Source organism: Zootoca vivipara, chromosome 14, assembly GCF_963506605.1.
Source record: "Zootoca vivipara chromosome 14, rZooViv1.1, whole genome shotgun sequence".
In the NCBI taxonomy this organism is placed as follows: domain Eukaryota; kingdom Metazoa; phylum Chordata; class Lepidosauria; order Squamata; family Lacertidae; genus Zootoca; species Zootoca vivipara.
Genome location: NC_083289.1, coordinates 41,616,070 through 41,640,898, shown reverse-complemented (window position 1 = coordinate 41,640,898; position 24,829 = coordinate 41,616,070). Strand labels below are relative to the sequence as shown.

The window sequence follows — 24,829 nt, the reverse complement described above, 5'->3', positions numbered from 1 at the left end:
ACCAGAGCAGAATACAGTGGTACTATTACTTCCCTAGATCTAGATGCTATACTCCTATTGAAGCAGCCCAGAATTGCATTGGCTTTTTTAGCTGCTGCATCACACTGGTGACTCATGTCAAGTTTGTGGTCTACCAAGACTCCTGGATCCTTTTCACATGTACTGCTCTCAAGCCAGGTGTCACCCATCCTGTATTTGTGCCTTTCATTTTTTTTGCCCAAGTATAGTACTTTACATTTCTCCTTGTTAAAATTCATCTTGTTTGCTTTGGCCCAGTTGTCTAATCTGTTAAGGTCATTTTGAAGTGTGATCCTGTCCTCTGGGGTGTTAGCCACCCCTCCCAATTTGGTGTCATCTGCAAACTTGCTCAGGATGCCCTCAAGCCCATCATCTAAGTCATTGATAAAAATGTTGAATAAGACTGGGGCCAAGACAGAACCCTGTGGCACCCCACTAGTCACTTCTCTCCAGGATGAAGAGGAGCCATTGATGAGCACCCTTTGGGTTTGGTCAGACAGCCAGTTACAAATCCACTGAATGGTAGCATTGTCTAGCCTGCATTTTACTAGCTTCTTTACAAGAATATCATGGGGCACCTTGTCAAAGGCCTTGCTGAAATCAAGATAGGCTATCCACAGCATTCCCTTCATCTACCAGGCTTGTAATTCTGTCAAAAAATGAGATCAGATTAGTCTGACATGACCTATTTTTCAGAAACCCATTCTCACTTTTAGTGATCACAGTGTTTCTTTCTAGGTGCTCACAGACTGCTTAATGATCTGCTCTAGAATCTTTCCTGGTATTGATGTCAGGCTGACTGGGCGGTAATTGTTTGGGTCCTCTCTTTTCTATTGCAGTGGAAAGATTAAGAGAGAACTGGTGATTGCCCTGCAAGCTGGGACCCTGCCCAGCTGCATAATAAGAACTGGAGAGAAGGAAACATCAGGAGATCCAGTCATGGATCTCCTGCAGCTCTTCTAGCTTTGTCCTCTTGTCTCCTCTTTCTGGAAATGAGGAGTAGCATTAATGCAAAATGAAACATCTGTTTTAATTAATCTGTTCAAGTCAGGTACTGAACATATGTACAGTAAATAAAAATGGATTCAGGGGAACATTTTCAGAATGCTTTAGTATGGAAGTTTTTTTGTTTAATTGTCACAGTTTAAAGCTGTTGTGTACTAATGAAGCATATCTATCACCTTGACATTGTTGCTTTCCAAAGAGGGAGCAAATATGCAAGTTGGTTGCTAACTGCAGGAGAGAAAACTAAAATTGCTTAGTTGTGCCTGTGAGATTTGAAATTTATTGCCCTTATAAAAACCTGACTCTGTTGGAAACAAATAGTATGCTTGAAACATGTTCAGAATATAACAAATAGGACAGGTGTGGCTTCTTCTGCCACATTTTTATTAGAGTAATTTAGCCACATGTCTGTTTACAGAGATACACCCAGTACCAATGTTGTTCGTTTCAATTGTGTTGGTAGTTTAACAGGTTCAGTTTCCATGGCCTGTCATTACTGATGAAGGTAGATGTTTCCTGGGTACTTCCCAAATAAGAAGCAATGTCTCGTAAGTCGGAAGCAGTTCTGGATGAATTGCATTATTGTGTGCAACTCCATTTATTTTTATTTTTATTATTTTTATTATAAAAAACTGGCTCGATTGTCAATATAGAATGAATGCTGTGAGGTTTCCCACACATCCAACATGCACTCCATCCACATTTTAGCTTTTACAAGATTCTATTACATGCTTCTTCGGTGTCTAAAACATTTTAAATAATAAAGCCAATGAGTCAGAAACTGGAAGAGCATTGCGGCAGATGGGGAAAAGAAAGGAGTTACCTTGCTGCTCTTCTCTACTTAAAATAAGTTCTGGATTAATATTCTGTAGAGTGGTGTGTAGGTGAAGCACAAGGGAGCTTCAGACAAATCTTATGTGTGAGGAGGGGTGGGGTGTTGTGCTGGGTATCTCTGTTGTCCAGAATATATTTTTGTTTAATTTGATCCACATAGCCCAAGTATCAAAATGAAACTTCCTATGACAAAGGCATAAAAACGAAACCAAGCCAAAACAAACCAAGGCTGGCATGGGATGTTACATTCACAAGAAAAAAAATGTATACCGGTATTTGCAGTAAGATACAGAGAAATGAAGAGTACCATCATAGCGAACGAGAGAATGAGGTATACGGAAACCTAAGCCTAAACCTATAACAGAAACCATCTGATACACAAGGAGTACCAATAAAAAGGCTACTATGTTCAACCAGTTAGATGTTACCTATCCTACGGCTATGGAAGAGGAAAGTGTAATTTTTCTTTTTTATGTATTCAATGAAATCCCAACAAAAAGATTAAAGAGGTTTTTCCTTTCAAAAGACGAGGAAATTTCTCATGTAATGCAATTTCCCAAATATTATTTCACCATAACGTGGTGTTAAATTAAAAATGTTCTCCATCTTTGGGTAATCGGTAGGCTTGCAGGGGGGGGGGAGGTAATTTAACAAATCTTTTAATTTTTGTATCTTGATATTCTCTCCTTCAAAAAAAAAAACCAATTTGGGCAAGAGTAAAATGTTTTCTTTTAAGATCTTATTTATGTCACCAGAAGCCTTCCGCCAAAATCGCTGCACCCCCCCCCCCCCTATCAGTCCCACCAAAGGTGGTAGTAGGTCTACCTTGATTCTACCAACCCCTCCAGGAATCCGAAGAGGCGCTCGAGGGACATGCGAGAGGATTGAATCATAGAACAGGAAGGAACCACGAGGGTCATCTCGTCCAACCCCCTTGCAGGCAACGTCGTCATGGAGACGCCGCTGGAAAAGACGTGTCATCTGAGGCGCGCGCCGAGCGACGTCGGACGTCACACTCGGAAACGCCGGGGGTGGGGCTCGTTTGCGTGCGCGTGTCCCTCGGCGGCCGCCTTCCTCCCGACCGCCGCCTCCCCATTGTTGATTAGGCGGAGCCGACGGAAGCCGGGAAGGCCTCTTCCACCGCCGCTGCGCATGCGCCGCGTTGCGTGAGGCAACTCCGGCCGTCTTGTGTGGCGTTTCTCCCCGCCCCGCAGTCATGGCGGCGGAGCAAGAGGCCTTGAAGGGCGGCAGCGCCGTCAGCGGCCGGAACCGGGGCGGCGTACAACGCGTCGAGGGCAAACTCCGCGCCAGCGTGGAGAAAGGGGACTATTACGAGGCACACCAGATGTACCGGACGCTGTTCTTCAGGTACGCCGGGTCGCCGCTCGCGCTTCGTTTCACACATAGCCCCCCTCCCCCCCTCTCGTGCGCGCCACCGTGAATATATTTCTCGCTTCGCCCCGCCTCTTTCCAGACGCTTCTAATTGCGCACCAGTAGTCCTCCGCGCACACGCCCCCGCCCTTTCCCCAATACGATTGGCTGAGCCTCTTGCCTTTCTCGCTCGGCCGAAGCTTTATTGGTCGAGAAAAGGGGCGGGGTTCGCGGGAGGGAGGAGGGGGCTCTCAGTGTGTCTCCCCATCTATGCGAAACTCCGGATCAGAAGAGAGATGGAGGGAGAGTAAGGGGGGCACAGTTAATGAGTGAGGCATTTAGAGTTGTCTGTATGTGTATACGTACCGGTACCGGTAGGTAGATGAATGGATACTGCTATATATACACACACAAACCCCGCATATATACATGCTTACAAAACAAATGTTAAAGCTTGCCATATACAGACACACACACCATAGAAACACAGAATTGTAGAGTTGGAAGGGATCCCCAGGGTCCATCTAGTCCAACCCCCTGCAATGCAGGAATCACAGCTAAAGCATCCATGACAGATGGCCATCCAACCTCTGCTTAAAAGCCTCCAAGGAAGGAAAGCCCACAATCTCCCAAGAGAGAACGTTCCACTATTGAACTGCTCCCAGTGTCTCATACACGCAAGCACAGACACACAAAACAAATATACATACTTACGAAACAGAGATGTAAAAGACCTAAAGCAAACAGCTTTGTTATCCGCCCTCCGCTGCCCTGATGCGATGTGGTTTGCGTCAGAGCAGCTGAAAAGGGCAAGAACCAGCTCATGTTGCTTTATGAGTTTTAATATACAATATGTGTTAAATTACTGCAATGGAAATATGGCTGTAGGGATTTAATTGCAGACTTCCAAGATTGGCTGAGCCGGTGCAAACTGGTCAGAAGTGCTGTTCAATGCATTTAAAATTGCCCTGTGTAATATATTCAGTGAGAGATTGATTAATAGGTTTATTGTGCCAATGCTTTCATGTGTAAGTTGGTGCCCACTTTGTCAGATGTATGGTTATCCTTAGTTGGCAGATATATTTTGGCGTGCGTTGGGGAGTGAGGTGGCAAGGACAGTGAACAATGGGTTGAGAAGACCATGGAATGCAAGAGTTATACATTGTGTGACATTTCTTTTCAAAGCTGAAATGTAAGTGCAGTAAGCATTTGCAGTACCAGTAACTGGAAATAGCAGTCTTTCTAGCATTTTCTTCTGTTGTAGCAGAGTGATGTAGCTACGGTATTTCTCTTTACTCTTGCTTAGTACAACACTCACTGTCAGCCCGTGATTTTAATTAGCAGTAGGTTATTAAGGAACTATTGCTGCTTCATGCATCACTTAATGAGTAGAATCTATTCTGCAGAATTTTGGGACTGCCACCAACTTGGGTAGCTTTGACAAGGCTTAAACAAATTCATAGGAAGTAGTTGCTCTCAGTCACTAATCTTGACTGCTAAATAGAGCTTCCATTTTTCAGAAGCAGTGGACCACTGAGAACTATGTAGGGAGAGCACAAAGTGTGCTGCTCACACACTGCTGAACTAGATAGACTTCTTTGATCTAGCAAGGCATTGGTTATTTTTTGCAACCACCGTTTTTATCCAGCAAGTGGATAGGCATCTTAGTGATATTTGAGAAGGGAAAAGCTATGTTTATTTTAAGATTCAGAAATGCCTTGTTTCAAAAGCTATTGTAGGCTGGATCTTGCTTCATCAGATGTATCTGACCAAACAGGCTGCAGCTTGTCAAAATCCATGACACAATGTAACTGTTAGTCTAGGAACCTTCAAAGTATATGTATTTCATCATCATCATCATTTAATTGTTCACTCCTTTTCATAGTTAAAACCATAGTCAAGGCGGCTTACCAACATGAAAAGATTTTAAAAATTACAAATATAACAAAATAAACCACAACAAATAAATAAAATACATCAAAAAATACACAACCGTAATTGAAGACTTTCCACATAAATCATAAGACCTAAGAAGAAAGATACAAAATATTTTTATCAATAACAGTAATGAAAACCACTACACAATACCGCAACCCAAGAATCTGTTCAGCAACCTCAGCTTTGGTAGCTGCGGTCAGTCAGGACCCCAACCTCCCAGACCAGGTGGAAAAGACTAGCAATGCAGGGTGCAGGGAGGTAAGTCACTTTGAAATAAATGGTATTGGTTTTTCATGACACTTGGTTCTCATTATAAGCATGATTCTAGGTTTTTTTCTGTTCAGTTGAATTACTTACCTCTGCACCTTTAGAACTTGGAGCATATGGCAACGTATTTAAATAAAGCCAGCAAGTTAAGATGCACAGTTAAAATAAGGTATTCTGTACAAGAGAAATCTTTTTACCTGTACAGAAAGTCTTGAAACAAATTCATTGTAGTGTGTATGACAAGATAGCTAAAGTGTTAATGAGTAAGTATAATATTTTGATTAGTTTGATTAGTTATCTTTAACGTGCAACCAGTATCCCAGTCAACATGAAGTACTGGGATAATGGAGAAGAAATTTGGGATTATAAGCAGATGCATTTAAGGTCAGGGTGTAAAACAGGTTAAGGTGGAAGAATTTAGATCCAAGTTACATTACTTCAGACAAGAGGTGTAGGTTAGAAGAAACCTTGTTCTTGATCAGGAGTGGGAGAAAGGATTAAATTTGTGACCATAGTGGAAATTGTTATTGCTGCCTAGAGTCTTGCAGCTAGAAGAGGGAAAATATTTGAATGTGTGAGCTGAGTCAAGCACTGTCACAGATCAAATATTTCCCCAGAGGTCTGGTTGTAATTGCAATAGTTTGAGGCAATGGTATATGAATTGATGGGTAGAAAAATGGCAAAGGTCTCATTGACTCAAGCTAACTGAGTTGGCATTTTGTACTTTCAAGTTGGAGTTGATAATTGTACCTCAGTTTCCCCCTTTACCTTCCTCTTCTCTCATTTCCTTACCCATTTGATACAAATCCTTCTATAGATCAGAGAAACTGAAGTATTTTAATATAAGGCATAGCTTGCGTTGGGAAAATATTTCTATGACCCTTGGAAATATATTCAAGGCATATTGGGAGCATGGGCTTTTATGCTTCCATTACAATCACAAATCACCAGCTATTGCAGAAATTATCTTACTTGACTGCAAAAAGCCAGTTGTGAGCATTATCAGTGGGAGTTGTATAGTCCAGAACATAGCTGCCAAGTTTTCACTTTTCTCGCGAGGAAGCCTATTCAGCATAAGGGAAAATCCCTGTAAAAAAGGGATAACTTGGCAGCTATGGTCCAGAATGTCTGGCACCCCACGTTGTTTATCCCTGAGTTAAATCCTCACAAACAACCCATGAGAGGTTTGGTTGGGAGAGTAGCTGGCCCAAGGCTGCCTAGTAAACATCATGGTTGAACAAGGGTTTGTACCTTGTAGAACCTTAAATATTAACTAATTTATTATGGCGTAAGTTTTTACTTCTCTCAGGTTAGGGTTGATAATTGCACATCTCAGCTTTTCTCTTTTTCTTCCTCAGGCCCATTTCTCTTACCCTGCCAATGCAAAGCTTATTGCAGATTTGAGAAATTGGGACACTTGATCCAGTCGTTTCTGAAACATAGATCCATGCTGCAGTACATTAAGTCAACTGAACCGATCATTTGAAATGGATAATAAAATGAGGTTGGATTCCTTAAGGTTGAGATATCATTTGTCACTGAGAGCAGCTTATGGAAATATGGGAATATATAACAGTATTTTTTTTTAAAAAAAAGGAAAACTGAAGCCTGGGTGTAAAGAGATTTTCACCAAACAAGTTGCAATAACATTTAAAGTTGTTTGTTAGCTGCTTTATAAAAAAAGTACTGTATCAAAGTGATTTAATGAGATAAAAGAATTTTAAAAAGTCAATTAAAAGTCAAAAATATTGAAACCAATGTACAATACAACATTCCTAAAATGTTCATCCCACAGTAGAATGAGGACAAGTCCTACCCCTCCCCACATGCACAAGATGACACCACACTAGAGACTAGCTTAACAACTAAAGGCCTGAGTAAAGCATACCTGCCAAGTTCCTGCCTGAAAAATAAGGGCTCGGACCGAAAGTAGCACTGCCACCATTTTGGAACTGGGCGGAGCATGCTCAGAAGCGACTTTTGATGCTGCTCTGCCCAGTTCCAAAATGGCCGTCGCACCAGAAGTCGCGCTGCAGCCATTTTGGAACTGGGCAGAGCAGCATCAAAAGTCGCTTCTGAGCATGCTCCGCCCAGTTCCAAAATGGCCGCCGCGCCAGAATAAACCGGGAAAAAACAAAAAAAACCTGTTTTTTTGGCTGGGAGCAGCTGGGAAAACGCGGGTTTCCCGGGGAATACGGGAGACTTGACAGCTATGGAATAAAGGTTTTCTCTGATGAAGACTATAGGGGTCAGGGTTAGTTCATGTGGGGAAAGGTGGTCCTTGTGGTATTGGGGTACTCGGCCACTTATGGCACTTTGAATTGAGCATGGAAATTAATTGGTAGCTAGTGCATTTGGCCAGTTTCTGTGTTGAATTCTGCATTACCTGTAGTTTCCAAACTGTATTCAAAGGTAGCCTAACTGCCTTCGTGTAATCTAACCAAAGCATAGACAACTGATGCTAGATCAACTGATTTTCTGATCAAGATTGAGAAACACACACAAAAATTTATTTGGCACAAAAGTCTTTTTATTTGGATCAAGGCATTTGAATGAGCTTGTTAAAAGTACTTAGTTCACTTTTAAATTCCATTTATAGACGAGCAGTACAAGAAACCTTTCAAATGTCCATTGTGAACTGGCCTGAAGTGGCTAGTCTTAGGATGCTTTAGATGCCATTGAGTTCACAGTTTGAATTCTGTTGAAAGCCAGTAGTGGGGGGGGGGAGGCTCAAGAGTGCTTGAAAGATCACAAAAGAAGCTCATGTCCCAGATGTTGTATCTTTTTAAGTTGTCCAAACCCTAGTGAAAGCTACTGCAGAGGAAATGGCAATTGTACATATTGTAAAGACGTCATAGAATCACCTGTGAACTGTTAAGAGCTTGAATTAATCTTGTTTTTTGTTTTCTGTACCTCCTCACCCCTATCACTGCATATTTGCCTAAGATGTTGGATTTGTTAGATTACAAACATCTGAACGTTGGATTTCAAGGATGTCCTTGAGTTTGTGCTGAAGATAAAATGATGTAAAGTAGATTTCACTGTGACAAGTTTGGAAATATGTTGATGTGGTAGTTGTGATGATTTGGGCAGTACCTGCTCTCTTTGTACCACTGTGATCTGGGGTGTTTTCAGGTGCTGCATAGCAAACTTGTGGATGGTATCTTCTCCAAACTGCATGGCTGCAAAGTTAATTACAGTTCTGCTGTATTATTTATAAATCCGTAAAACCTGAGAGGTGCAGGCTTTTCCTTCTATAGTTCATCCATTTGTTTTATGTTGTGTCATTTCTGTAAAGATAACTGATGAAACAAAAAGTCTGGGAGCTATTAATTGGAGCATAAGATCAGCTTGATGTTCTTAGTTATGCTTACAGGTAGGTGGCCGTGTTGGTCTGAGTCGAAGCAAAAAATAAAAAAATTCCTTCAGTAGCACCTTAAAGACCAACTAAGTTTATATGTTTAGTTATGCTGATATTCTAGAGCAGTGGAAAATAATGGTCTGGACTCCTAGTAAAACAGTCAAGGTTATGATTAAGCCATGATCAGAGCTGTGATACTGGGCACTGCACAAATTCAGTGCCAAGAAAAATGGAATTTGGTGACCTATGCAAAGTAAGCATATTAAGCAAATCTGTTTCATTTTTTGCATAATGCTGTTGGATAATTATGGAAAGGATCAAGGAGCCTTTTTCTGTTTTTTGTGTGTGATTTCATTAAGTATTGCCCATTTCCTGGCCTATTTTCACATATAGCTGTACCATTTAGAAACCTATTTTTTTTAAAAAGAAAAAAGAAAGAAAATTTTATGTACTCAGGAGAACTGTATCTGATTAGGACTGAACCAAAACAAGAGTAGGACTGCAAATCAATTTACCCCTTGCAAATTGTATCCCCAATCTTGGCAATAAATCGGGGGGGGGGGCTGCAAAACAGAGTAAATATCACCCTCTCTTATTTGTCTTCGTGGTGTCAGCATTGGCTATATGGTGCCCTGATGTTATGATTCTGACTGCATGTTCCTTAATTGGCTAGTTCAGAGATCAGCAGGAAGAACGTCACAACCCCAGGATATTTTGGAGAATGTTTGGGGCTGTCAAAACTCACCTTTTTTGCATTGAAAATACCCATAAATTTTTTGTCTACCCCCTTATCAAACTATGTGCTTCATCTGGGAAACTGCCCTTTTGTATGGTAGCTTCATTGTGTTCTTGTGCTTGGAAGCAGTTGTTTCATATAGAGCTATGCTTGTTTGGTTTCTCACAGATACTTTGAAAAAGTGACCATGAATCCTAAAGTTCCCATGAGCAAAAAAACAACAAAAACCCTTTTCTATACCTCTACCTTATTCTAGGATGTAGAAAGGGGCAAAATCACTTTGAATGTGGGCAGTTGAGAAGCTCTTTGAAATGGGGACTCTCATATAATCAGCAAAGCAGAATGGTGTGGTGGAAGAAGGTGGTGGCTTTTGGAAGGAAACTGTCTGTTTGTAGGCATTAGGTAACAATTTTGGACACTCTATACAGCTGGGGTGAATCTTTGCACTGAATGAAAAGGTTCTGAAATAAGGTACTTCCTAGAATGTATGGAATAGCTTGAGCTAATATGGTATATGATTTTGATCTTTGAAGGTGGGAGCATTGGTACTGAACCTAGGGTGCAGCAATTTTGAAGATAGATAGATGTGTGCACTGTAAGCACCTGCAGTCTGCATGCTTCAGCTGCTCTGTGTGGTGCTAATCATTTGCTATTTCCATCCCACCCGTGATGCAGGCGTTAGTGAGCATAGGATCTGTTTGGTCATGCAGCCCATACGACAAGGGCTACTACACTGAACGTGTGCCCCCCCAAAAGTGTCTGCATTTTGAGGTTGCCTGCTATGCCGTCTTCCTGAGATTCTGGTTTGGCATGCAAATATTAAACCCACGTTGCCATCTGGTCACACTTTTACTGCCTGTCCAAATTTACTGGGGCTGTCAATTTCAGCTGCTGTTAACTGCTGCTTTGCCATATGCCACACCCTGCTTGGGGATTTTAGATGGGGAAAGCAGCAGCCTGAAGGACCCCTTCATTGTAAATGCAGCGCACATAACACTGGTGTCTAGAAATCAGCAGGCGCTTGGCAAATTCAGGAAAGCTGGAACCAGTGGCAGGGTGTGGCGGGTTTTGAAAGTGCAAGGGAAAGGCTACAGGGGACTGCGGGGCTCACTCGGTCAGGATTAGAGATAGCCGCCTCTATCCTGCTGCAGAGATTGACCTCCAGAAGAAGAGACCAGGTTCCATTTCCTCAGAGGCTAATATTGACAAGCCATGACTAGAGGGGGCTTCCTGCACTGTGGAGAGAAAATAAATGAGATATTTCTTTTTAAGGCTTGGTGCTGCTGCCAAAGACAGCTCAGTGGGAAAATAGTTCTTAAATAATGCTGTCTTATTCATGTGGTGAATCTTCATTTACACACTAGGTGTTGTTTGGCTTTTTGTTTTGATTTTCGCAGTCTTCTCTCTGTCAGTTTTCTTGTCTTCTCAGCTGGTGGGCAGGAGGAGCCTCTCTCCTCGCCAGGAATATATGGATTCGCAATGGGATGCCAAGAACACTGTGCAGCAGTCTGGTTTTTTGGAGGGTAGAGTAGGGTGGGAGTTTGCTTTCTTCTTTGAGACCAAGGAATGCTCATATGCATACTTTCTCTCATTAGGTGGGTACATGTGTAAATTGCCCCCCTAAGATTGAGAGGCAATTCAAAATATTTTTCTCATGAGCACCTTCCTCGAGTTTTTGTTTGTTCCTGCAGTCTGCGGCATCTCATGATTTAAAAGATAAAATCCATTCAGTACAAAGCATTTTCAAACATATGCTAGCTTGCCTCTTTCTGCTGTATTCTGAATACCTTTCACTCTTTTCCCCCCATGTGCAGGTACATGTCACAAGGCAAGCATGTGGAAGCTAGAGAACTCATGTATTCGGGGGCCCTCTTGTTCTTCAGTCACAATCAAGTAAGACCCATTCAAAATTGTGTAAATGTAATAAATATTGAGCACTGAAAGATAGCGGAGGGAATGCCCTGATAAATGCTGGGTTGTGGCCAACTGCAGCAGTTTTAAGGCAGCCTAACAATCTGCTACTTATGCACTTACCTGGGGCATAGGCAGTTACTCTGGGAAAACACTGGGGTGGCAAATGCATTATTGCCCAAACAAGGTAAGTATTTAAATATATAGCACAGGGCAACTCTGGAACAGCTGCTCAGATTGTCCCTCTTTCCTTTCTTCTCCCCACCCCACCCCACCCCCCAAAAATATTTGAAGGCTGGAAGAGAGTATCTTATACAACAGTGTGCACAGCCTCAACTCTTCCGTTTCTCCTATTGCCTTAGAGAGAAACCTTTAGAAAAGGTTTAGAAAAATGGGGAGCTGTCTGGCTTCATGGTTGCATTGTTGAATGAGTGGTTGTTGTTGTTTGGTCGTCTACTCTCCGTGACCCCATGAACCAGAGCATGCCTTGGAAATTCACTTTCTTCACAAACCTTTTCTTGGCAAAATTCTGGAGTGGATTGCCAGTTCCTTCTCCAGGTGGATTACATTTAGTCTAAACTCTTGGCTATGACCTGTCTATCTTGGGTGGCCCTACACAGCATAGCTCATAGCTTCTTGGAGTTATTCAAACCCCTTCGCCACGACAAGGCAGTGATCCATGAAGGGGTGAATGAGTGGTAGTGGCAGCCTAAGTAAGACATAAGCCCACCCTAAATAATTGATTCTTAGAATATTGCAAAAGCTCTCTACAAATAGAATATAAAGATTGCAGCCTTCACCAGCATATTTGTGCTGGTTTGAATAAAACCATTCAGAAGCCTCAGGGAAATATAGTCCAAGCAACATTAATGACACAATCCAAGTGGGGGGGTTTTATATACAATTTGTGACACATACACACCACCCTCTTAATGTTGATGGTTTACTTGAATCTATTCAGTATTGTTTCTTCTGTATTATCTTCTAGCAAAACAGCGCTGCTGATTTGTCCATGCTAGTTCTAGAGACGCTAGAGAAATCAGATGCAAAAGTTACAGATGAGCTATTAGGTAAGAGCTTCTTTGGTTTTTGTTTCATACCTGTAGTTGTGCAACTTTGATTCCTTTTTTTTATTTTGGTCCTATGTCACCCTGAGTTGGGAGAACTTAAGAATTGTCTTGCTGGACCAGAACAGTTCTGATCTAGTCCATCACTCTGTTTCCATCAGTGGCCAGCCAGGTTGCTCTGACAGCTTACAAACAGTGTGTGAAGGTGATAGCTATCCTTTGCTTTTTGTTATTCTGCCTTACTAACCTGAGAGATGCTGCTTCTGAACACCAACATGAGCTACCATGGCCTCTGCTAGACCCATCATTGACTGATGCCAGGTTACTGGAAAATAAACTATTATAATGAACTGGCCATGGTTCTGAGTAAACTAGAGTTGTTTGTAGGTGGAGCGTGATCTTTGGCACTATCCTCTCCCCAACACAGGCACAACCTGTAATGTCTGCACAATAATTGACCTCTCTGCCGTTTTGATGGACAGCCACTTCTCCAGTCTGCTTGGCGATGCGCTCACTGCTTGCGGGTCGACCTTTTTGCCCTTTACTTATCAGACTGCCTGATTCGGTAAGCATGCAGTTGATATAGCTCTTCACACAAGCTGCCCGTCTGGAAATCCTTTGGAGAGTCTTTTCCAAGTTGACCACTGATCCAGGGGTTTGTGGACAGAATGAAGGCCCGGAGAGAAAGAGTTTTGTAGCTTGCCAACCTGGCAGCTTACCTGGTGTCCTGCAACCCAACTCCATCTTCAGGCTTTGGTCCTTGACAGCATCCTCTGATGGAAGATAGTCTTCTCTTCACCTGCCTGAAATTATGGTAGCTTCAGAACATCTGTGTTAAGCCATTCAACAAGGGAACTTGCCCCCTGACATGCCATCACGTATTAGGAAAGGGTGTGGCTCCTTGCACTGCAGCGGAGAGGTCAATTAGGTGTTCCTTGCTGACTTCTATCTAAAGAAACTCACGCTTTAAAGACATTTTAACTGAGTATATTCTGATAATTTTATGCCACTTTTGTGTTTAAACAAAAAGGATGCAGTTGCGGTTAAAAAATGTTCTGCTAAGTGCTGCTTGTTGTGGTTGCTTCTAGAGAACCTGGCCAAAGTGTTCAGCCTGATGGATCCAAATTCGCCTGAAAGAGTGGCCTTTGTTTCCAGGGCGCTGAAATGGTCTAGTGGCGGATCAGGAAAACTTGGACATCCAAAATTACACCAGTTGCTAGCCATCACGCTGTGGAAAGGTAGGAACATTTAATGTGAGTGGCCATTAAGTTGGTTGGCTGCTTGCTCTTCAAAAGATCCATCAACTGGCTTTGTTTGCATGTAATGTTCTATACCATGAATATGCTGAACCCAGTCAGTTTATTCCTCCCTGCTCATGCCAGGAAGAAACAAACCATGATCCATGGCTTAGCCATACAAGCTCAGGGTAATCATTTGTTTTGCTCCCAACACACCACATTCTGTAGTGGGCGGAACAGACCACAATCCCTGGTTTGGACATAATGTCAAACCAGGGGTTGTGATTTGCTTCCACTGTGCTCTAATGAAACAAACAGTCAAGAAAGGCAAGTTCATGAACTGTGATTTACTGTGACTAGTGTACCAGGCCACTGTGGCCTAGATCTAAGAAGAGTTCTATGCCCCAAAGGGGGGCTTTGAAGAGCAGCTCCCATACTGCGCTTCCAATCACTGAAACTAAGAGGGATCTCCAAAGTGATCTAGGATATGGAATTGAGGGTGGGTCTGTATGTCCCAACCGGCACATACAAACTAGTGGGCATACATCTTTTAAATGTCTTGTTTTACTCTGCTCAGCCATGAAGAAGCCTATCAGACTGGAATGAAAGATCTTGGCTTGTAAAATACTAAACCTGGTCTGGCACGATTGCTTGAGATTATGGCAACTTGGATTAGTGTGCGTTCAGTGTCTGCTTTATTTTTAAATCTGGGATGAACACAACAGAGATAAATTAGGAACTTGGCAGCATGTCTCTAGATTTTTTTAGGCCTCCGATCCCTCATATACATACAGTATTGACACCTGCTCAATAGACTTCTTTTAACATGAATGTATTTCAGCATTTTACTACATTGTAATATGTTATAAAATATCGTGTATATTCTTTAAAAGTGTTCAACGTTAGGAACGTAGGAGGCTGCCTTATATACCAAGTCAGACCATTGGTCCAGCTAGCTCAGTATTGTCTACACTGACTAGCAGCAGTTGTCCTAGATTTCAGGCAGGGGACATTCCCAGCCCTCCCTTAAGCTGCCAGGGATTGACCCTGAGACGTTCTGCATACAAAGCAGGTGTCCTTTCATTGAGCTGCAGCCCTTCACCAAAGTTTGTTCATATTCTATGCTTCTGTCTCCACCCTCCACACAAATTCAAGCTGCATTTCAAGGAAATACATTTTTAAAAAATTACTTGGTTCCGCAGTTTGTCTCTAGCATACTTTTATCAGCCACTGCTGTCACAGATTTTGACCTGTTGGAAATATGGAGGGAGTGGGGAGAAGGGGGCAGGTGGGTAGAGTGGAGCATGTAGAGGGAGGGAGGATAAGAGATCTTGCTTATTTCCAACCTCTGGTAACCCTCCGCAATCACTCTCAAGCTCTCTCAAGCATTCGTAAGGACTAGAAACTTTAAAAACAAAGTAGAACATTATGCCAATTAAATGAAAATGCGTTTTGTGAAAGATTACAGAGCTGTGTGGCACCACTTAACTTCGTGGTTTGCTTTAGATAAAGCTACCAGGCTGGAAGCACAAAGATTTTCCACACCTATTAAACACCTTTCTGCTGGACTAGAGAAGATCTGGCTCAAATCCAATCTAATCCTTGCTTTAGCACTCTATTTAAAATTTCCTATACTTATAAAAATAGACCAAGACCTGGCTTATCACCTTACACTGCAGTTTATTGTAATGAGAAACTGACAGATAAACAAGTATTAGGGAATTTTAAAATATGAGAGGACTATGGTTTAATTTGAGATTGCAAGTATGTTGAAAAAATGTGTTAACACAGAGTTGCTGATACTGACAACTCTCGCCTCCCATTATTTTCAGTCTCTACAGATAAGTTAGGTAGTGACCTCCATAAGTGCTAAGCATAACTTATTGAGTGACTGCACTAACAATCAAAGACACTATAGGTCAGCTATGTAAAATCTCAGCAAATTTAGATACTGTTAGTCATCCCTTCCTAGGTAGATGGGAAGGTGAGGTTAATGACAATATTCCACATACAGCATGGAAAGGGAAATAAAATCCATTTTTCACACTCCGTTTGAATCTTAATTTTTTTTCTTTATAAATTATTCTTGAGGAGATATTTAACTTCATGAAAACTAAGCAGAATATACAGAAACACAACAGATAAATGTTGTAGATGTAACTGGTATCATGCCAATTTTTAAACTATATTTTGGGCTTGCCCTCAAATTAGAAATTTGGTTCTGATAATAAGTGAAATGGAAAATAGCACTGGTTATGAGATGTCTGTTGAACTCTTAATCATTCTTCTTGGCCAGTGGTGGCCAAACTTGGCCCTCCAGCTGTTTTGGGACTCCAGTTACCATCATCCTTGCCCACTGGTCCTGTTAGCTAGGGACGATGGGAGTTGTAGTCCAAAACAGCTGGAGGGCCAAGTTTGGTCACCACTGCTCTAGGCTACCTGAAAGACATAATAGTTATACATTTACTGACAGTGGCCAAATTGTCAAATAGTTGTAGATCGAGAAAGGTCAACCCAACATCCCTTGAAAAATGCCTTTTAAGAATCTGGGATGTAGCCTATCATATATTTAATATGATGTGGGCAAAGTTTAAAGCTTGTTTTGATTGTAACCTTATTTGCAATTCGGAGGGGACGTTCAAACATAGCAGCTCTGAATTAGTTTTACTGATGGTCAATCTGGCTATTTTAACAAATGCTTCAGTTTCCCTGATGACCTCCAACAGGTTTGTCTCTGGATCCACGACCATCAGGACAATGTCATCAACAACAAAAAATAGTGGAAATCTGCATCTATTTCTTAAGATACCTTTTATTTTAGTATTGTTCTGAATGTGCAAGGAATTAACTTAACACTGCATTATTGTCTTCAATCAATATACTTTATTCGACCGATAGTCAGAAACAAAAAAACAAAAAACATTTATCAGTACAAAGATAAACATATAAAACTGAAGGCATCAGAGGGATACATAAATGGGGTATGACCGCGCTACTAAACCTCCTACAGATAACCCACATCAAGACATTCAATTATACGTTTCCGACACTTGAGCGCCAGGAAGAGGAATTTAGCCACTGAGAAGGTTATTTTCCCAGTGGGCTTGTTTAGCAAATATGTTGCCTGCCATTCTCTTGGTCGGGAACTAAACTGAGATAAATACGGGTCTATATTGCCTTAAATCATTATAAAAGGGACAACTCAGTAGAATGTGTTCTGTGGATTCTACCTCACCCAAGGCACAATGGCACATTCTCTGACAGTATGGGACTCCTCCAAATCTTCCCCTCAAAACCTCCGAATCAAGGACATTCAGTCTAGCCGCAGTAATTAGTCTGCGGTATTCCACGTAGTGGATATCCACCAGGTAACGGGCTGGTGCAGACCGATATACCTGCTCCCCTAAAAACATCCCAGATTTCATGCGGGCTATGTCCTCCTGTCTGGCGATATCCCCCAATCTCTTGAGTGATCATCGCTTTAGCGCGGCTGTATGTCATGGACTCAATAGAAAGGGAGGACAGACCGCACTTTTGCACTTCCTCTACCACTTCTCTTTCCCATGGAGATTTAAAATTATCCCTCAGAATCAGGGGGGCCAAACCCATCGGTCTGAAACATAGTTTGAGCCATAGCCATAATTTCGCTTTCAGGGCCACATACATAAAGGCTTGGCAACCGGTCTCCAATCTCATGATCGCACCCGCAACAGAAGGGGGGATCCTGAGAATGGCCCTGAGGAATTGTGATTGGATAGATTCCAATCTTACAAAGTCCCTACGCGAACCCAAGGCAATGCCCACCAGAAGTAGTGGGAGAACTTTCATTTTAAAGAGTCGGATTGTCTTATCAATGTCTTGCAACATTTTAAAAATATGGAATATTTTGCATCAGAATATTGAATTAAAAGAATAATAAACCTCACTCATATCTTGGGATTCCAACCTTCATGTTGCATGCTATAATTACTTTCTTTATTAGCTGGTTCAAATCTTGCAATATTCTCGAAAAGTAAAATGGCTTCCACCTTGCCAATATAAACTGTATACATATATCACACACACAGAGAGATACACAGCAGACTGATTTTCTTTTTAAACTTCTTTTCCAGAGCAAAACTATTGTGAATCTCGGTATCACTTCTTGCACTCCACAGACGGTGAAGGATGTGCAAACATGTTGGTAGAATATTCCTCATCCAGGGGTTATCGCAGTGAAGTGGACATGTTTGTCGCTCAGGCAGTGTTGCAGTACGTGTTTTGATCTTAATTTGTTTACACGCTTGCGTGGTTGTTCAGATAACTTGTTTTAGCCAAAAGGGAAGGAGGGGTTTTGTCACAGTGGCCGGAGTGGACTACTTCAGAGTAACGACGCTACGCAGCTCTGCATTTTATTCTTTTATTGGTGCTGCGTATTTACAGTGCTCAAGTCATTGCTATTTACACGGAGCGATGTTGTCAGTCGGTTTCAGAACCTCCTAATGGCTTTTGGCGCGTCTTTCTCCAACACAAAAGCTTTGGCAGACCCATCCTCTTGCCCCTCCTCTTCCTGCGTAATTCTGGAGTTGGAGGGATGGGTCTTCCCCCCTTGCTTGCCCCTTCCTGTCCCACCTGGGACCCTGGCTCCTCTACCTTGCCTGAGCCTCGGACACGACTTCCTGCTTCCCCACTGGAATCGGAACTCTCCCTGCTTTCCCCTTTGCTCGGGGACGGGCTTGAACTCAGGAGGGGAGGGACTTCGCGATATCCCCTGTCCCTCACATCCACCCCCCTCCCAAGCTCTCCTTCACCCCTCCCCAGGCCCCCCCCATGTGTCGGTGACGACTGGAAGCCTAAGAACTCAGTGCTCTCCGAGCCCGTTGGTGTGAATACCTCCCCCCAGTCCTGCGAGCCCCCCCCTTCCGCCTGGGCGGACGGGAATCCCAAAAAGTCCGTGGCGTCAGAGCTGGTGGGGGTAAAAACGTTCTGCCAATCTGCTCCTTCCTCTGACTGGGTGGATCTCGGTGACACCCATACCTCATCCTCTGGTTCCTCAAACTCCGCTTCCCAGCGCCATGGTGAGCTGCTCTCCCGTGCCTCCTCCTCCTCCCCCTCCCTTTCCATGTGCCAGGGCTTGGGTCTGTGGGGAAAGAGGGCGTGAAATTCTTCCACCAAGAATTCCTCCTGTATCTGAGTGGCTGGGACCCATTCATTCTGGGACGGTGGAGCATCCTCCCATGCCATGAGGTACTCCAGTCCCCCCACCCCCCACCTTGAATCCAGGATGGCCGTGGCCTCATTGAGTTGCTCCCTGCCTTCCCTCTCCCCCCCTCCCTCGGGGGTTTGTTCGCTGTCTCGGAGCCTGCTGCTTTCCCTGTACGGCGACAGCAGCGATCTATGAAACACTGGATGCACCCTCATGTCCTCTGGCAGTGCCAGCCTGTATGCCACCGGGTTTACCTGTCTCACCCCCACCGCCAGAGCTGCTTTGCTCAGCTGATCCATAGTACTGGGCTTTGGACCTCTCGAGAGTTCATCCTTCACCTCCTCGCTCAAACCCAAGTAAAACGCAGCTTGCATGGGAGGCGAATCCAAAACCCACCCCAGTCTGTGCACCAGCATGGTGAATTTCGCCCAATATGCGCGAACTGTCATATTTCCTTGGCGTAAATTATGCAGTTCCTCCTTAGTCTGGTCCAAATGACTATCGGACGAATACATCGTCCTCAAACCTTCTAGAAATTGTTGGACATTTTTCATGCAAGGATTCTTGGTTGCGATTAATGGTCTTAGCCACTCCCTGGCTGCTCCGGTGAGATGTTCCACAATAAACGCTACTCTGTGCTCATCATCGGGGAACTCATTCTGGTGCAGCTCAAGAGCATACACGATCTCAGTCTCAAAGCCCTGAAACTCCTTCGGGTCTCCATTGAACTTGCTTACAAGGGTCCCTGCTCTCCTTCCTGGCAGCACTTGGACTTGGGGAGCCCCTCCCGCCTTGTTTTTCTCTGCATCCAGCTTGTTTTGGAGGTCTACCGCCACCGCCCTTAAATGCTGCTCTTTTTCCTGGAGCTCTCTCACCTGTTCCGCAAGTTGTAGCCGGTCGTCCTGGACCTTCTTAGTCTCCTCTTTAGCTGCCTTCAATTCTCCCTGCGCCTGCAGCGACAGCTGTTGCAGTTCTAGCTGGGCTTGCTCAGCGATCTGCCGCCACTTCTCCGCCTCGGACACGCTCATCCCGGCAACTCCGAAGTAGCCCAAAAATGATTAGGAGGTTGCTGTCACAGTGGCCGGAGTGGACTACTTCAGAGTAACGACGCTACGCAGCTCTGCATTTTATTCTTTTATTGGTGCTGCGTATTTACAGTGCTCAAGTCATTGCTATTTACACGGAGCGATGTTGTCAGTCGGTTTCAGAACCTCCTAATGGCTTTTGGCGCGTCTTTCTCCAACACAAAAGCTTTGGCAGACCCATCCTCTTGCCCCTCCTCTTCCTGCGTAATTCTGGAGTTGGAGGGATGGGTCTTCCCCCCTTGCTTGCCCCTTCCTGTCCCACCTGGGACCCTGGCTCCTCTACCTTGCCTGAGCCTCGGACACGACTTCCTGCTTCCCCACTGGAATCGGAACTCTCCCTGCTTTCCCCTTTGCTCGGGGACGGGCTTGAACTCAGGAGGGGAGGGACTTCGCGATATCCCCTGTCCCTCACAGGTTTGTTGTTGGTTTTCTTTTGTTTTGTATATGGCATTCTCGTTTTGTCTTTTTTTATGTTGTAAACCGCCCTGTGATCTTTAGATGAAGGGCAGGATACAAATGTGAGACATTAAATAAATAAAGGAGCAGAAAGGTATACAAGCTCTGTCCCACGGACTAATCTTGGCCCGCCAAGGGGTCCAAATTGGCTCACAAAGCCATTTCCCCAGAAATACACCCTCTTGTCCCATCAGCTGACATCACTGGGTGACACCCACAGGTGTGCAAGGTTCGATCCTGCTTGCTGCTGCTCCAACAACACATTCCCCAGCAGGGACAGAGAGCAGGACTGTGAACCCTGTGCTCATGGGCAAACCCGTGAGGTAGGTCAGTTTTATTACCCCCTGCATTTCTCGAGAGAATAGTGAGAATGTAGCAGAGGTGGGCTTTAAACCACAAGCACCCAGGCTTGTCCTCCAAGCAACAGCGTTCTACCATCCAACGCAAGGCTCTGCTCTCGACCTTAATTTCCCTTCTCTGATACGTTAATAGCGGTGACGCCAGAGGTTACTGTGAGGGCGACCTGGTTAATATGCAGATTTTCAGGTATTCTCTGTGAGCACAAAACAATAAAGAGTTAAGCTCATTGAGGTCTTCTTGTCCTAGCACTGATATTGTACATAGCTCTTCTCTAAACCTTTTGACGGTTTTCGTAACTTCAAAAATTCTGTTTCCTTTTTTTCCAGATTCCTGTGCTTGAAGAACAAAAGCAGTGCATTAGTGGTTTTTACGACTTATACACAGAAGCATCCTTCCATAGAAAGGGGACCTCCCTTTGTACAGCCATTGCTCAATTTCATTTGGTTTCTGCTGCTGGCAGTTGATGGGTATGGTTTTGTTTTATTCGCAAAGCACAATGCTGTCTTTTTTTTTTTTTTTTGCCCTAGTGCCTGGTTTTACATTCTCTGTTGCTTCTCTTTTAGAGGAAAACTAACGGTATTTACAGTATTGTGTGAACAGTATCAACCTTCATTGAAGAGGGATCCTATGTATAATGAAGTAAGTTAACTTTTAAATTGGTGGAATTTAATTCCTTTACGGTCATCTTTTTTAAATTTTCATTTTGCTTTTGTGCTTTTCAGTCCCATATGTGTGCTTCCCCCCAGAGCCCTTCACAACACAATAAAGCAGCAACAGTACAATTAAATTGGATTCAGAAACAACTTAACTTAGTTTTAAAAAGAAAAACAGCCGCATCATAGACTCTGGGAATCAGACAGCATAAAAGCACTTCTAAATAAAACCATGTTATTAACCTCATTTTCTGAACTGCCCTGAGATTTACAGATGAAGGGTGGTATACAAATTTTATAAATCATCATCTTTCTGACGGCTTCAAGGCAAGGTGCTAAACAGTTCTCCCAAGGGAAGCAGTTTCAGGGCCTAGGCCCCACCACTGAAAATGCCCTGTTCTCCATATTTGCTGAGCGCATTGCTCAAAGCATCCTTGCCCAGCTTTGGATTCCCAGTTAGCATCCAGCAAATGTGGTTAGCATGTACACTGCCTTGAGATGGATTGTTATAGGCAGTATATAAGTACTTGTTCTAAATAAACCCATTAGCCCCAGCCAGCATGGCCAGTAGGCAACATCTGTAGGGCCACATGTAGTTTTTATGATGGTGATGATGATTGTTATTTAGAGAGGCTACCTTAAAGGATAGCATGCAGATCAACCTTGCTTGCAGTGTCCTATAAAGCAGGGTTACAAAGGGGTTTGTGTGTGTGTAGAGGGGGTGATACATTCAGGAGGGGGTGATACTTACATGGCACTTTCAAGTGTTCAAAGCACCTCACGTATCAGTAATACCTACTGTAAAGTAGGCTGATATCAGTGGCAGACTTTCGGCTTTCAGATTTCAGTGGCGCCCTTTGTGATACCAAAGCTCAGTGCCTACCGCCCCCTGCCTTCTATTCCAAGTCATTGTTGTGGCGCCCATTGCGGGCGATCAGTTGTGCTCCCCTAAATCTGCAGATGTCAAAGAAATAAACAACTATCTGACTTTTAGAAGACATCTGAAGGCAGCCCTGTTTAGGGAAGTTTTTAATTTTTGATCTTTTATCGCATTTTTAATATTCTGTTGGGAGCCACTCAGAGTGGCTGGGGAAACCCAGCCAGATGGGCGGGGTATAAATAATAAATTGTTGTTATTGTTATTATTGTTACTAATATTCCCTTTTGTGCTTTTTTAGTATCTAGACAGAATAGGACAGCTCTTCTTTGGTGTCCCACCCAAACAAACATCATCCTATGGAGGACTATTAGGTGAGTTTAACACCATAGATAAACAAGATAATCTAAATGAAAAGAGACTGCTGGATGCTTGTCACTCATTGTCATTTGAAGTACAGTAGTTTACAGGACTTAGGGCTTGTGTGAACTGACACCAGTTTTCCTAATTACAGTCTGCATTATGGTAGAAAAATAGCACCGTGCCCCTCAGTCTAGAAAGCTACCTGTCAGCTAATCCAGTGTTTCCTGCTGCATGTTTGACACAACACTAGTGTCTCATCACCAGGTTACTCAACCCTGGCAGACAACCCAGTGACAGCTGTCATTTCAGCATATCTCTCAAACAGAATGTGGGAACTTGCCCTTCTACTCGAAAATGGCCACTTCTTGATACTTTCCTCTTTTCCTGTACTTCCATCCTAGGCAATCTTTTAAACAGCCTGATGGTAGCTGGGGAGGAGGATGACACAGAAGATGGACAGGAAGACAGCAGCCCCATTGAACTGGATTGAGACCTTCCAGAGCAGCTTGGAATCTGACCATGTGCTCACTGGGGGATAAAAGAAAGAAAAGACACTTTGAGAACGAGTCCTGCAGTCGTTTCTCAACAGGTCAAAGGGCTCCTCTGTTCTGTTTAAAAGAAGGTTGCTGAGATGTTCATAATGTTTTGGTCTATATTATTTATGTAAAAATGCAATGGGGTAGCCAAGAGAGCTGATTTGGTGTGCTCATTAGTGGACTTCTGATAACGCTGGCTGGTGATGGACTGAGATATAGCCTTCTCTGTGATTCCATGAGCAGTATTCCCTCTTTTCACAGTCACACTAAATAAAGCTGAAACACACATTTGTTGCTTTACATTTTTTTAAAAACTACACTTTTGTTTCAGTAAACTAATAAATTAAGCGCTTAACTGTCACCAAGGGACCCCGTGAAATACAGAGTTGTAATTGCTGTATCGGATGATGGGTAGACCCGGTGCCAAAAGCATTTCGAGATGAGCCAAAGAAATCAAAACCCCAAGCAGAAATGCCAAATTAATTTCCATTGTAGAAAAAATGATATGATTTGGAAACCCAGGGTGATTTTGAATATAGCATGTGGGCTGTGAACTGACCAAATCATCTTTAAGGTCTTGCTCCCCTCTAACATATGTAATTTAATGCGAGTGGATCACTTGAATACCGAAGGCTTAATCAAAGTAGACCCTCTCTGAGTCCAGTTAACACTGTATGTATATGTACTGTGGCTGAAATACTTTTCCTTCCCCGAGAGACAGCTCTCCCCCCCCCCCCCCGCACCCATTCAGTGACCTTGCTGCAACCCTGCCAAAACACTACATTTTGGCAGACGAAACAGAGCATGCAAATATTTGAAACAGGGTGATCCTTGGAGAAGGGGAAGCTGCAGACCTCTTGATTCTTTCTTGTTCAATATTTATTTTTATGGGATGATTTATTGATTCATTTTAACACTTTATGTAAAAAAAAGAAAAGAACAAAATTACAAGTAACTGCAAACCACATGTTAGGCTTAATATAATTCTACATCTTGTCTCCATTAATGCACAACACCAGGTGTTAGCGGTATGATTAAAAGATGAAATGGGGGAAACACTTTATTTTTTCACATTTAAAATTTTAAAAAGGCTTAGATTAATACAGTGATCATGCATGAGGGGGAATAATACATTTTTATTTACTGTAAAAATAAAAATAAAAGGATGAATTTGTGTTAATTGTTGAGTATTAAATAAATACTTTATACTGGGATCTCTACTGCTCTTGGCTTTTGAACATGCTTGTGGATCGGCTGTTTTATAGGTCTCTGATGAGAGCCTTGAGCAATGATTTTGCAGGGTTTGCAGTTTCTGCAGTAGGCAAACTGCTTCTTCTGGCTTGAGAAGTGCAGCTGCTCCAATCCTGGGTAGTCAGATACTTTCAGGTCCTTTCATTCAGTCCATCTAGAGCAGGGGTGTCAAACTCAAATTCATCGGGGGCCGCATCAGCAGTTTGGTCACCCTCAAAGGGCCGGTTGTGTCTGTAGGACTATGTGTCCACTCTTTATTACCATAAATTATTGTCACTGCATTCAATTATTACTGTTTTTTGTAATAATGTAAGCT

At 43.1% G+C, this 24,829-nt stretch overlaps 1 protein-coding gene across 1 annotated transcript; it reads left to right on the top strand.

Moving 5' to 3' along the window:
- The first annotated feature begins 3,000 nt into the window (after nt 1–3,000).
- Nucleotides 3,001–24,474, top strand: GET4 (guided entry of tail-anchored proteins factor 4). The gene is made up of 9 exons (XM_035131542.2): nt 3,001–3,225; nt 11,346–11,424; nt 12,431–12,512; nt 13,598–13,747; nt 17,860–17,998; nt 21,160–21,300; nt 21,397–21,472; nt 22,665–22,737; nt 23,128–24,474. Exons 1-9 carry the CDS (start codon nt 3,074–3,076, stop codon nt 23,214–23,216), a joined length of 981 nt encoding a protein of 326 aa, XP_034987433.1. The 5' UTR covers nt 3,001–3,073; the 3' UTR covers nt 23,217–24,474.
- Nucleotides 24,475–24,829: the final 355 nt, after the last annotated feature.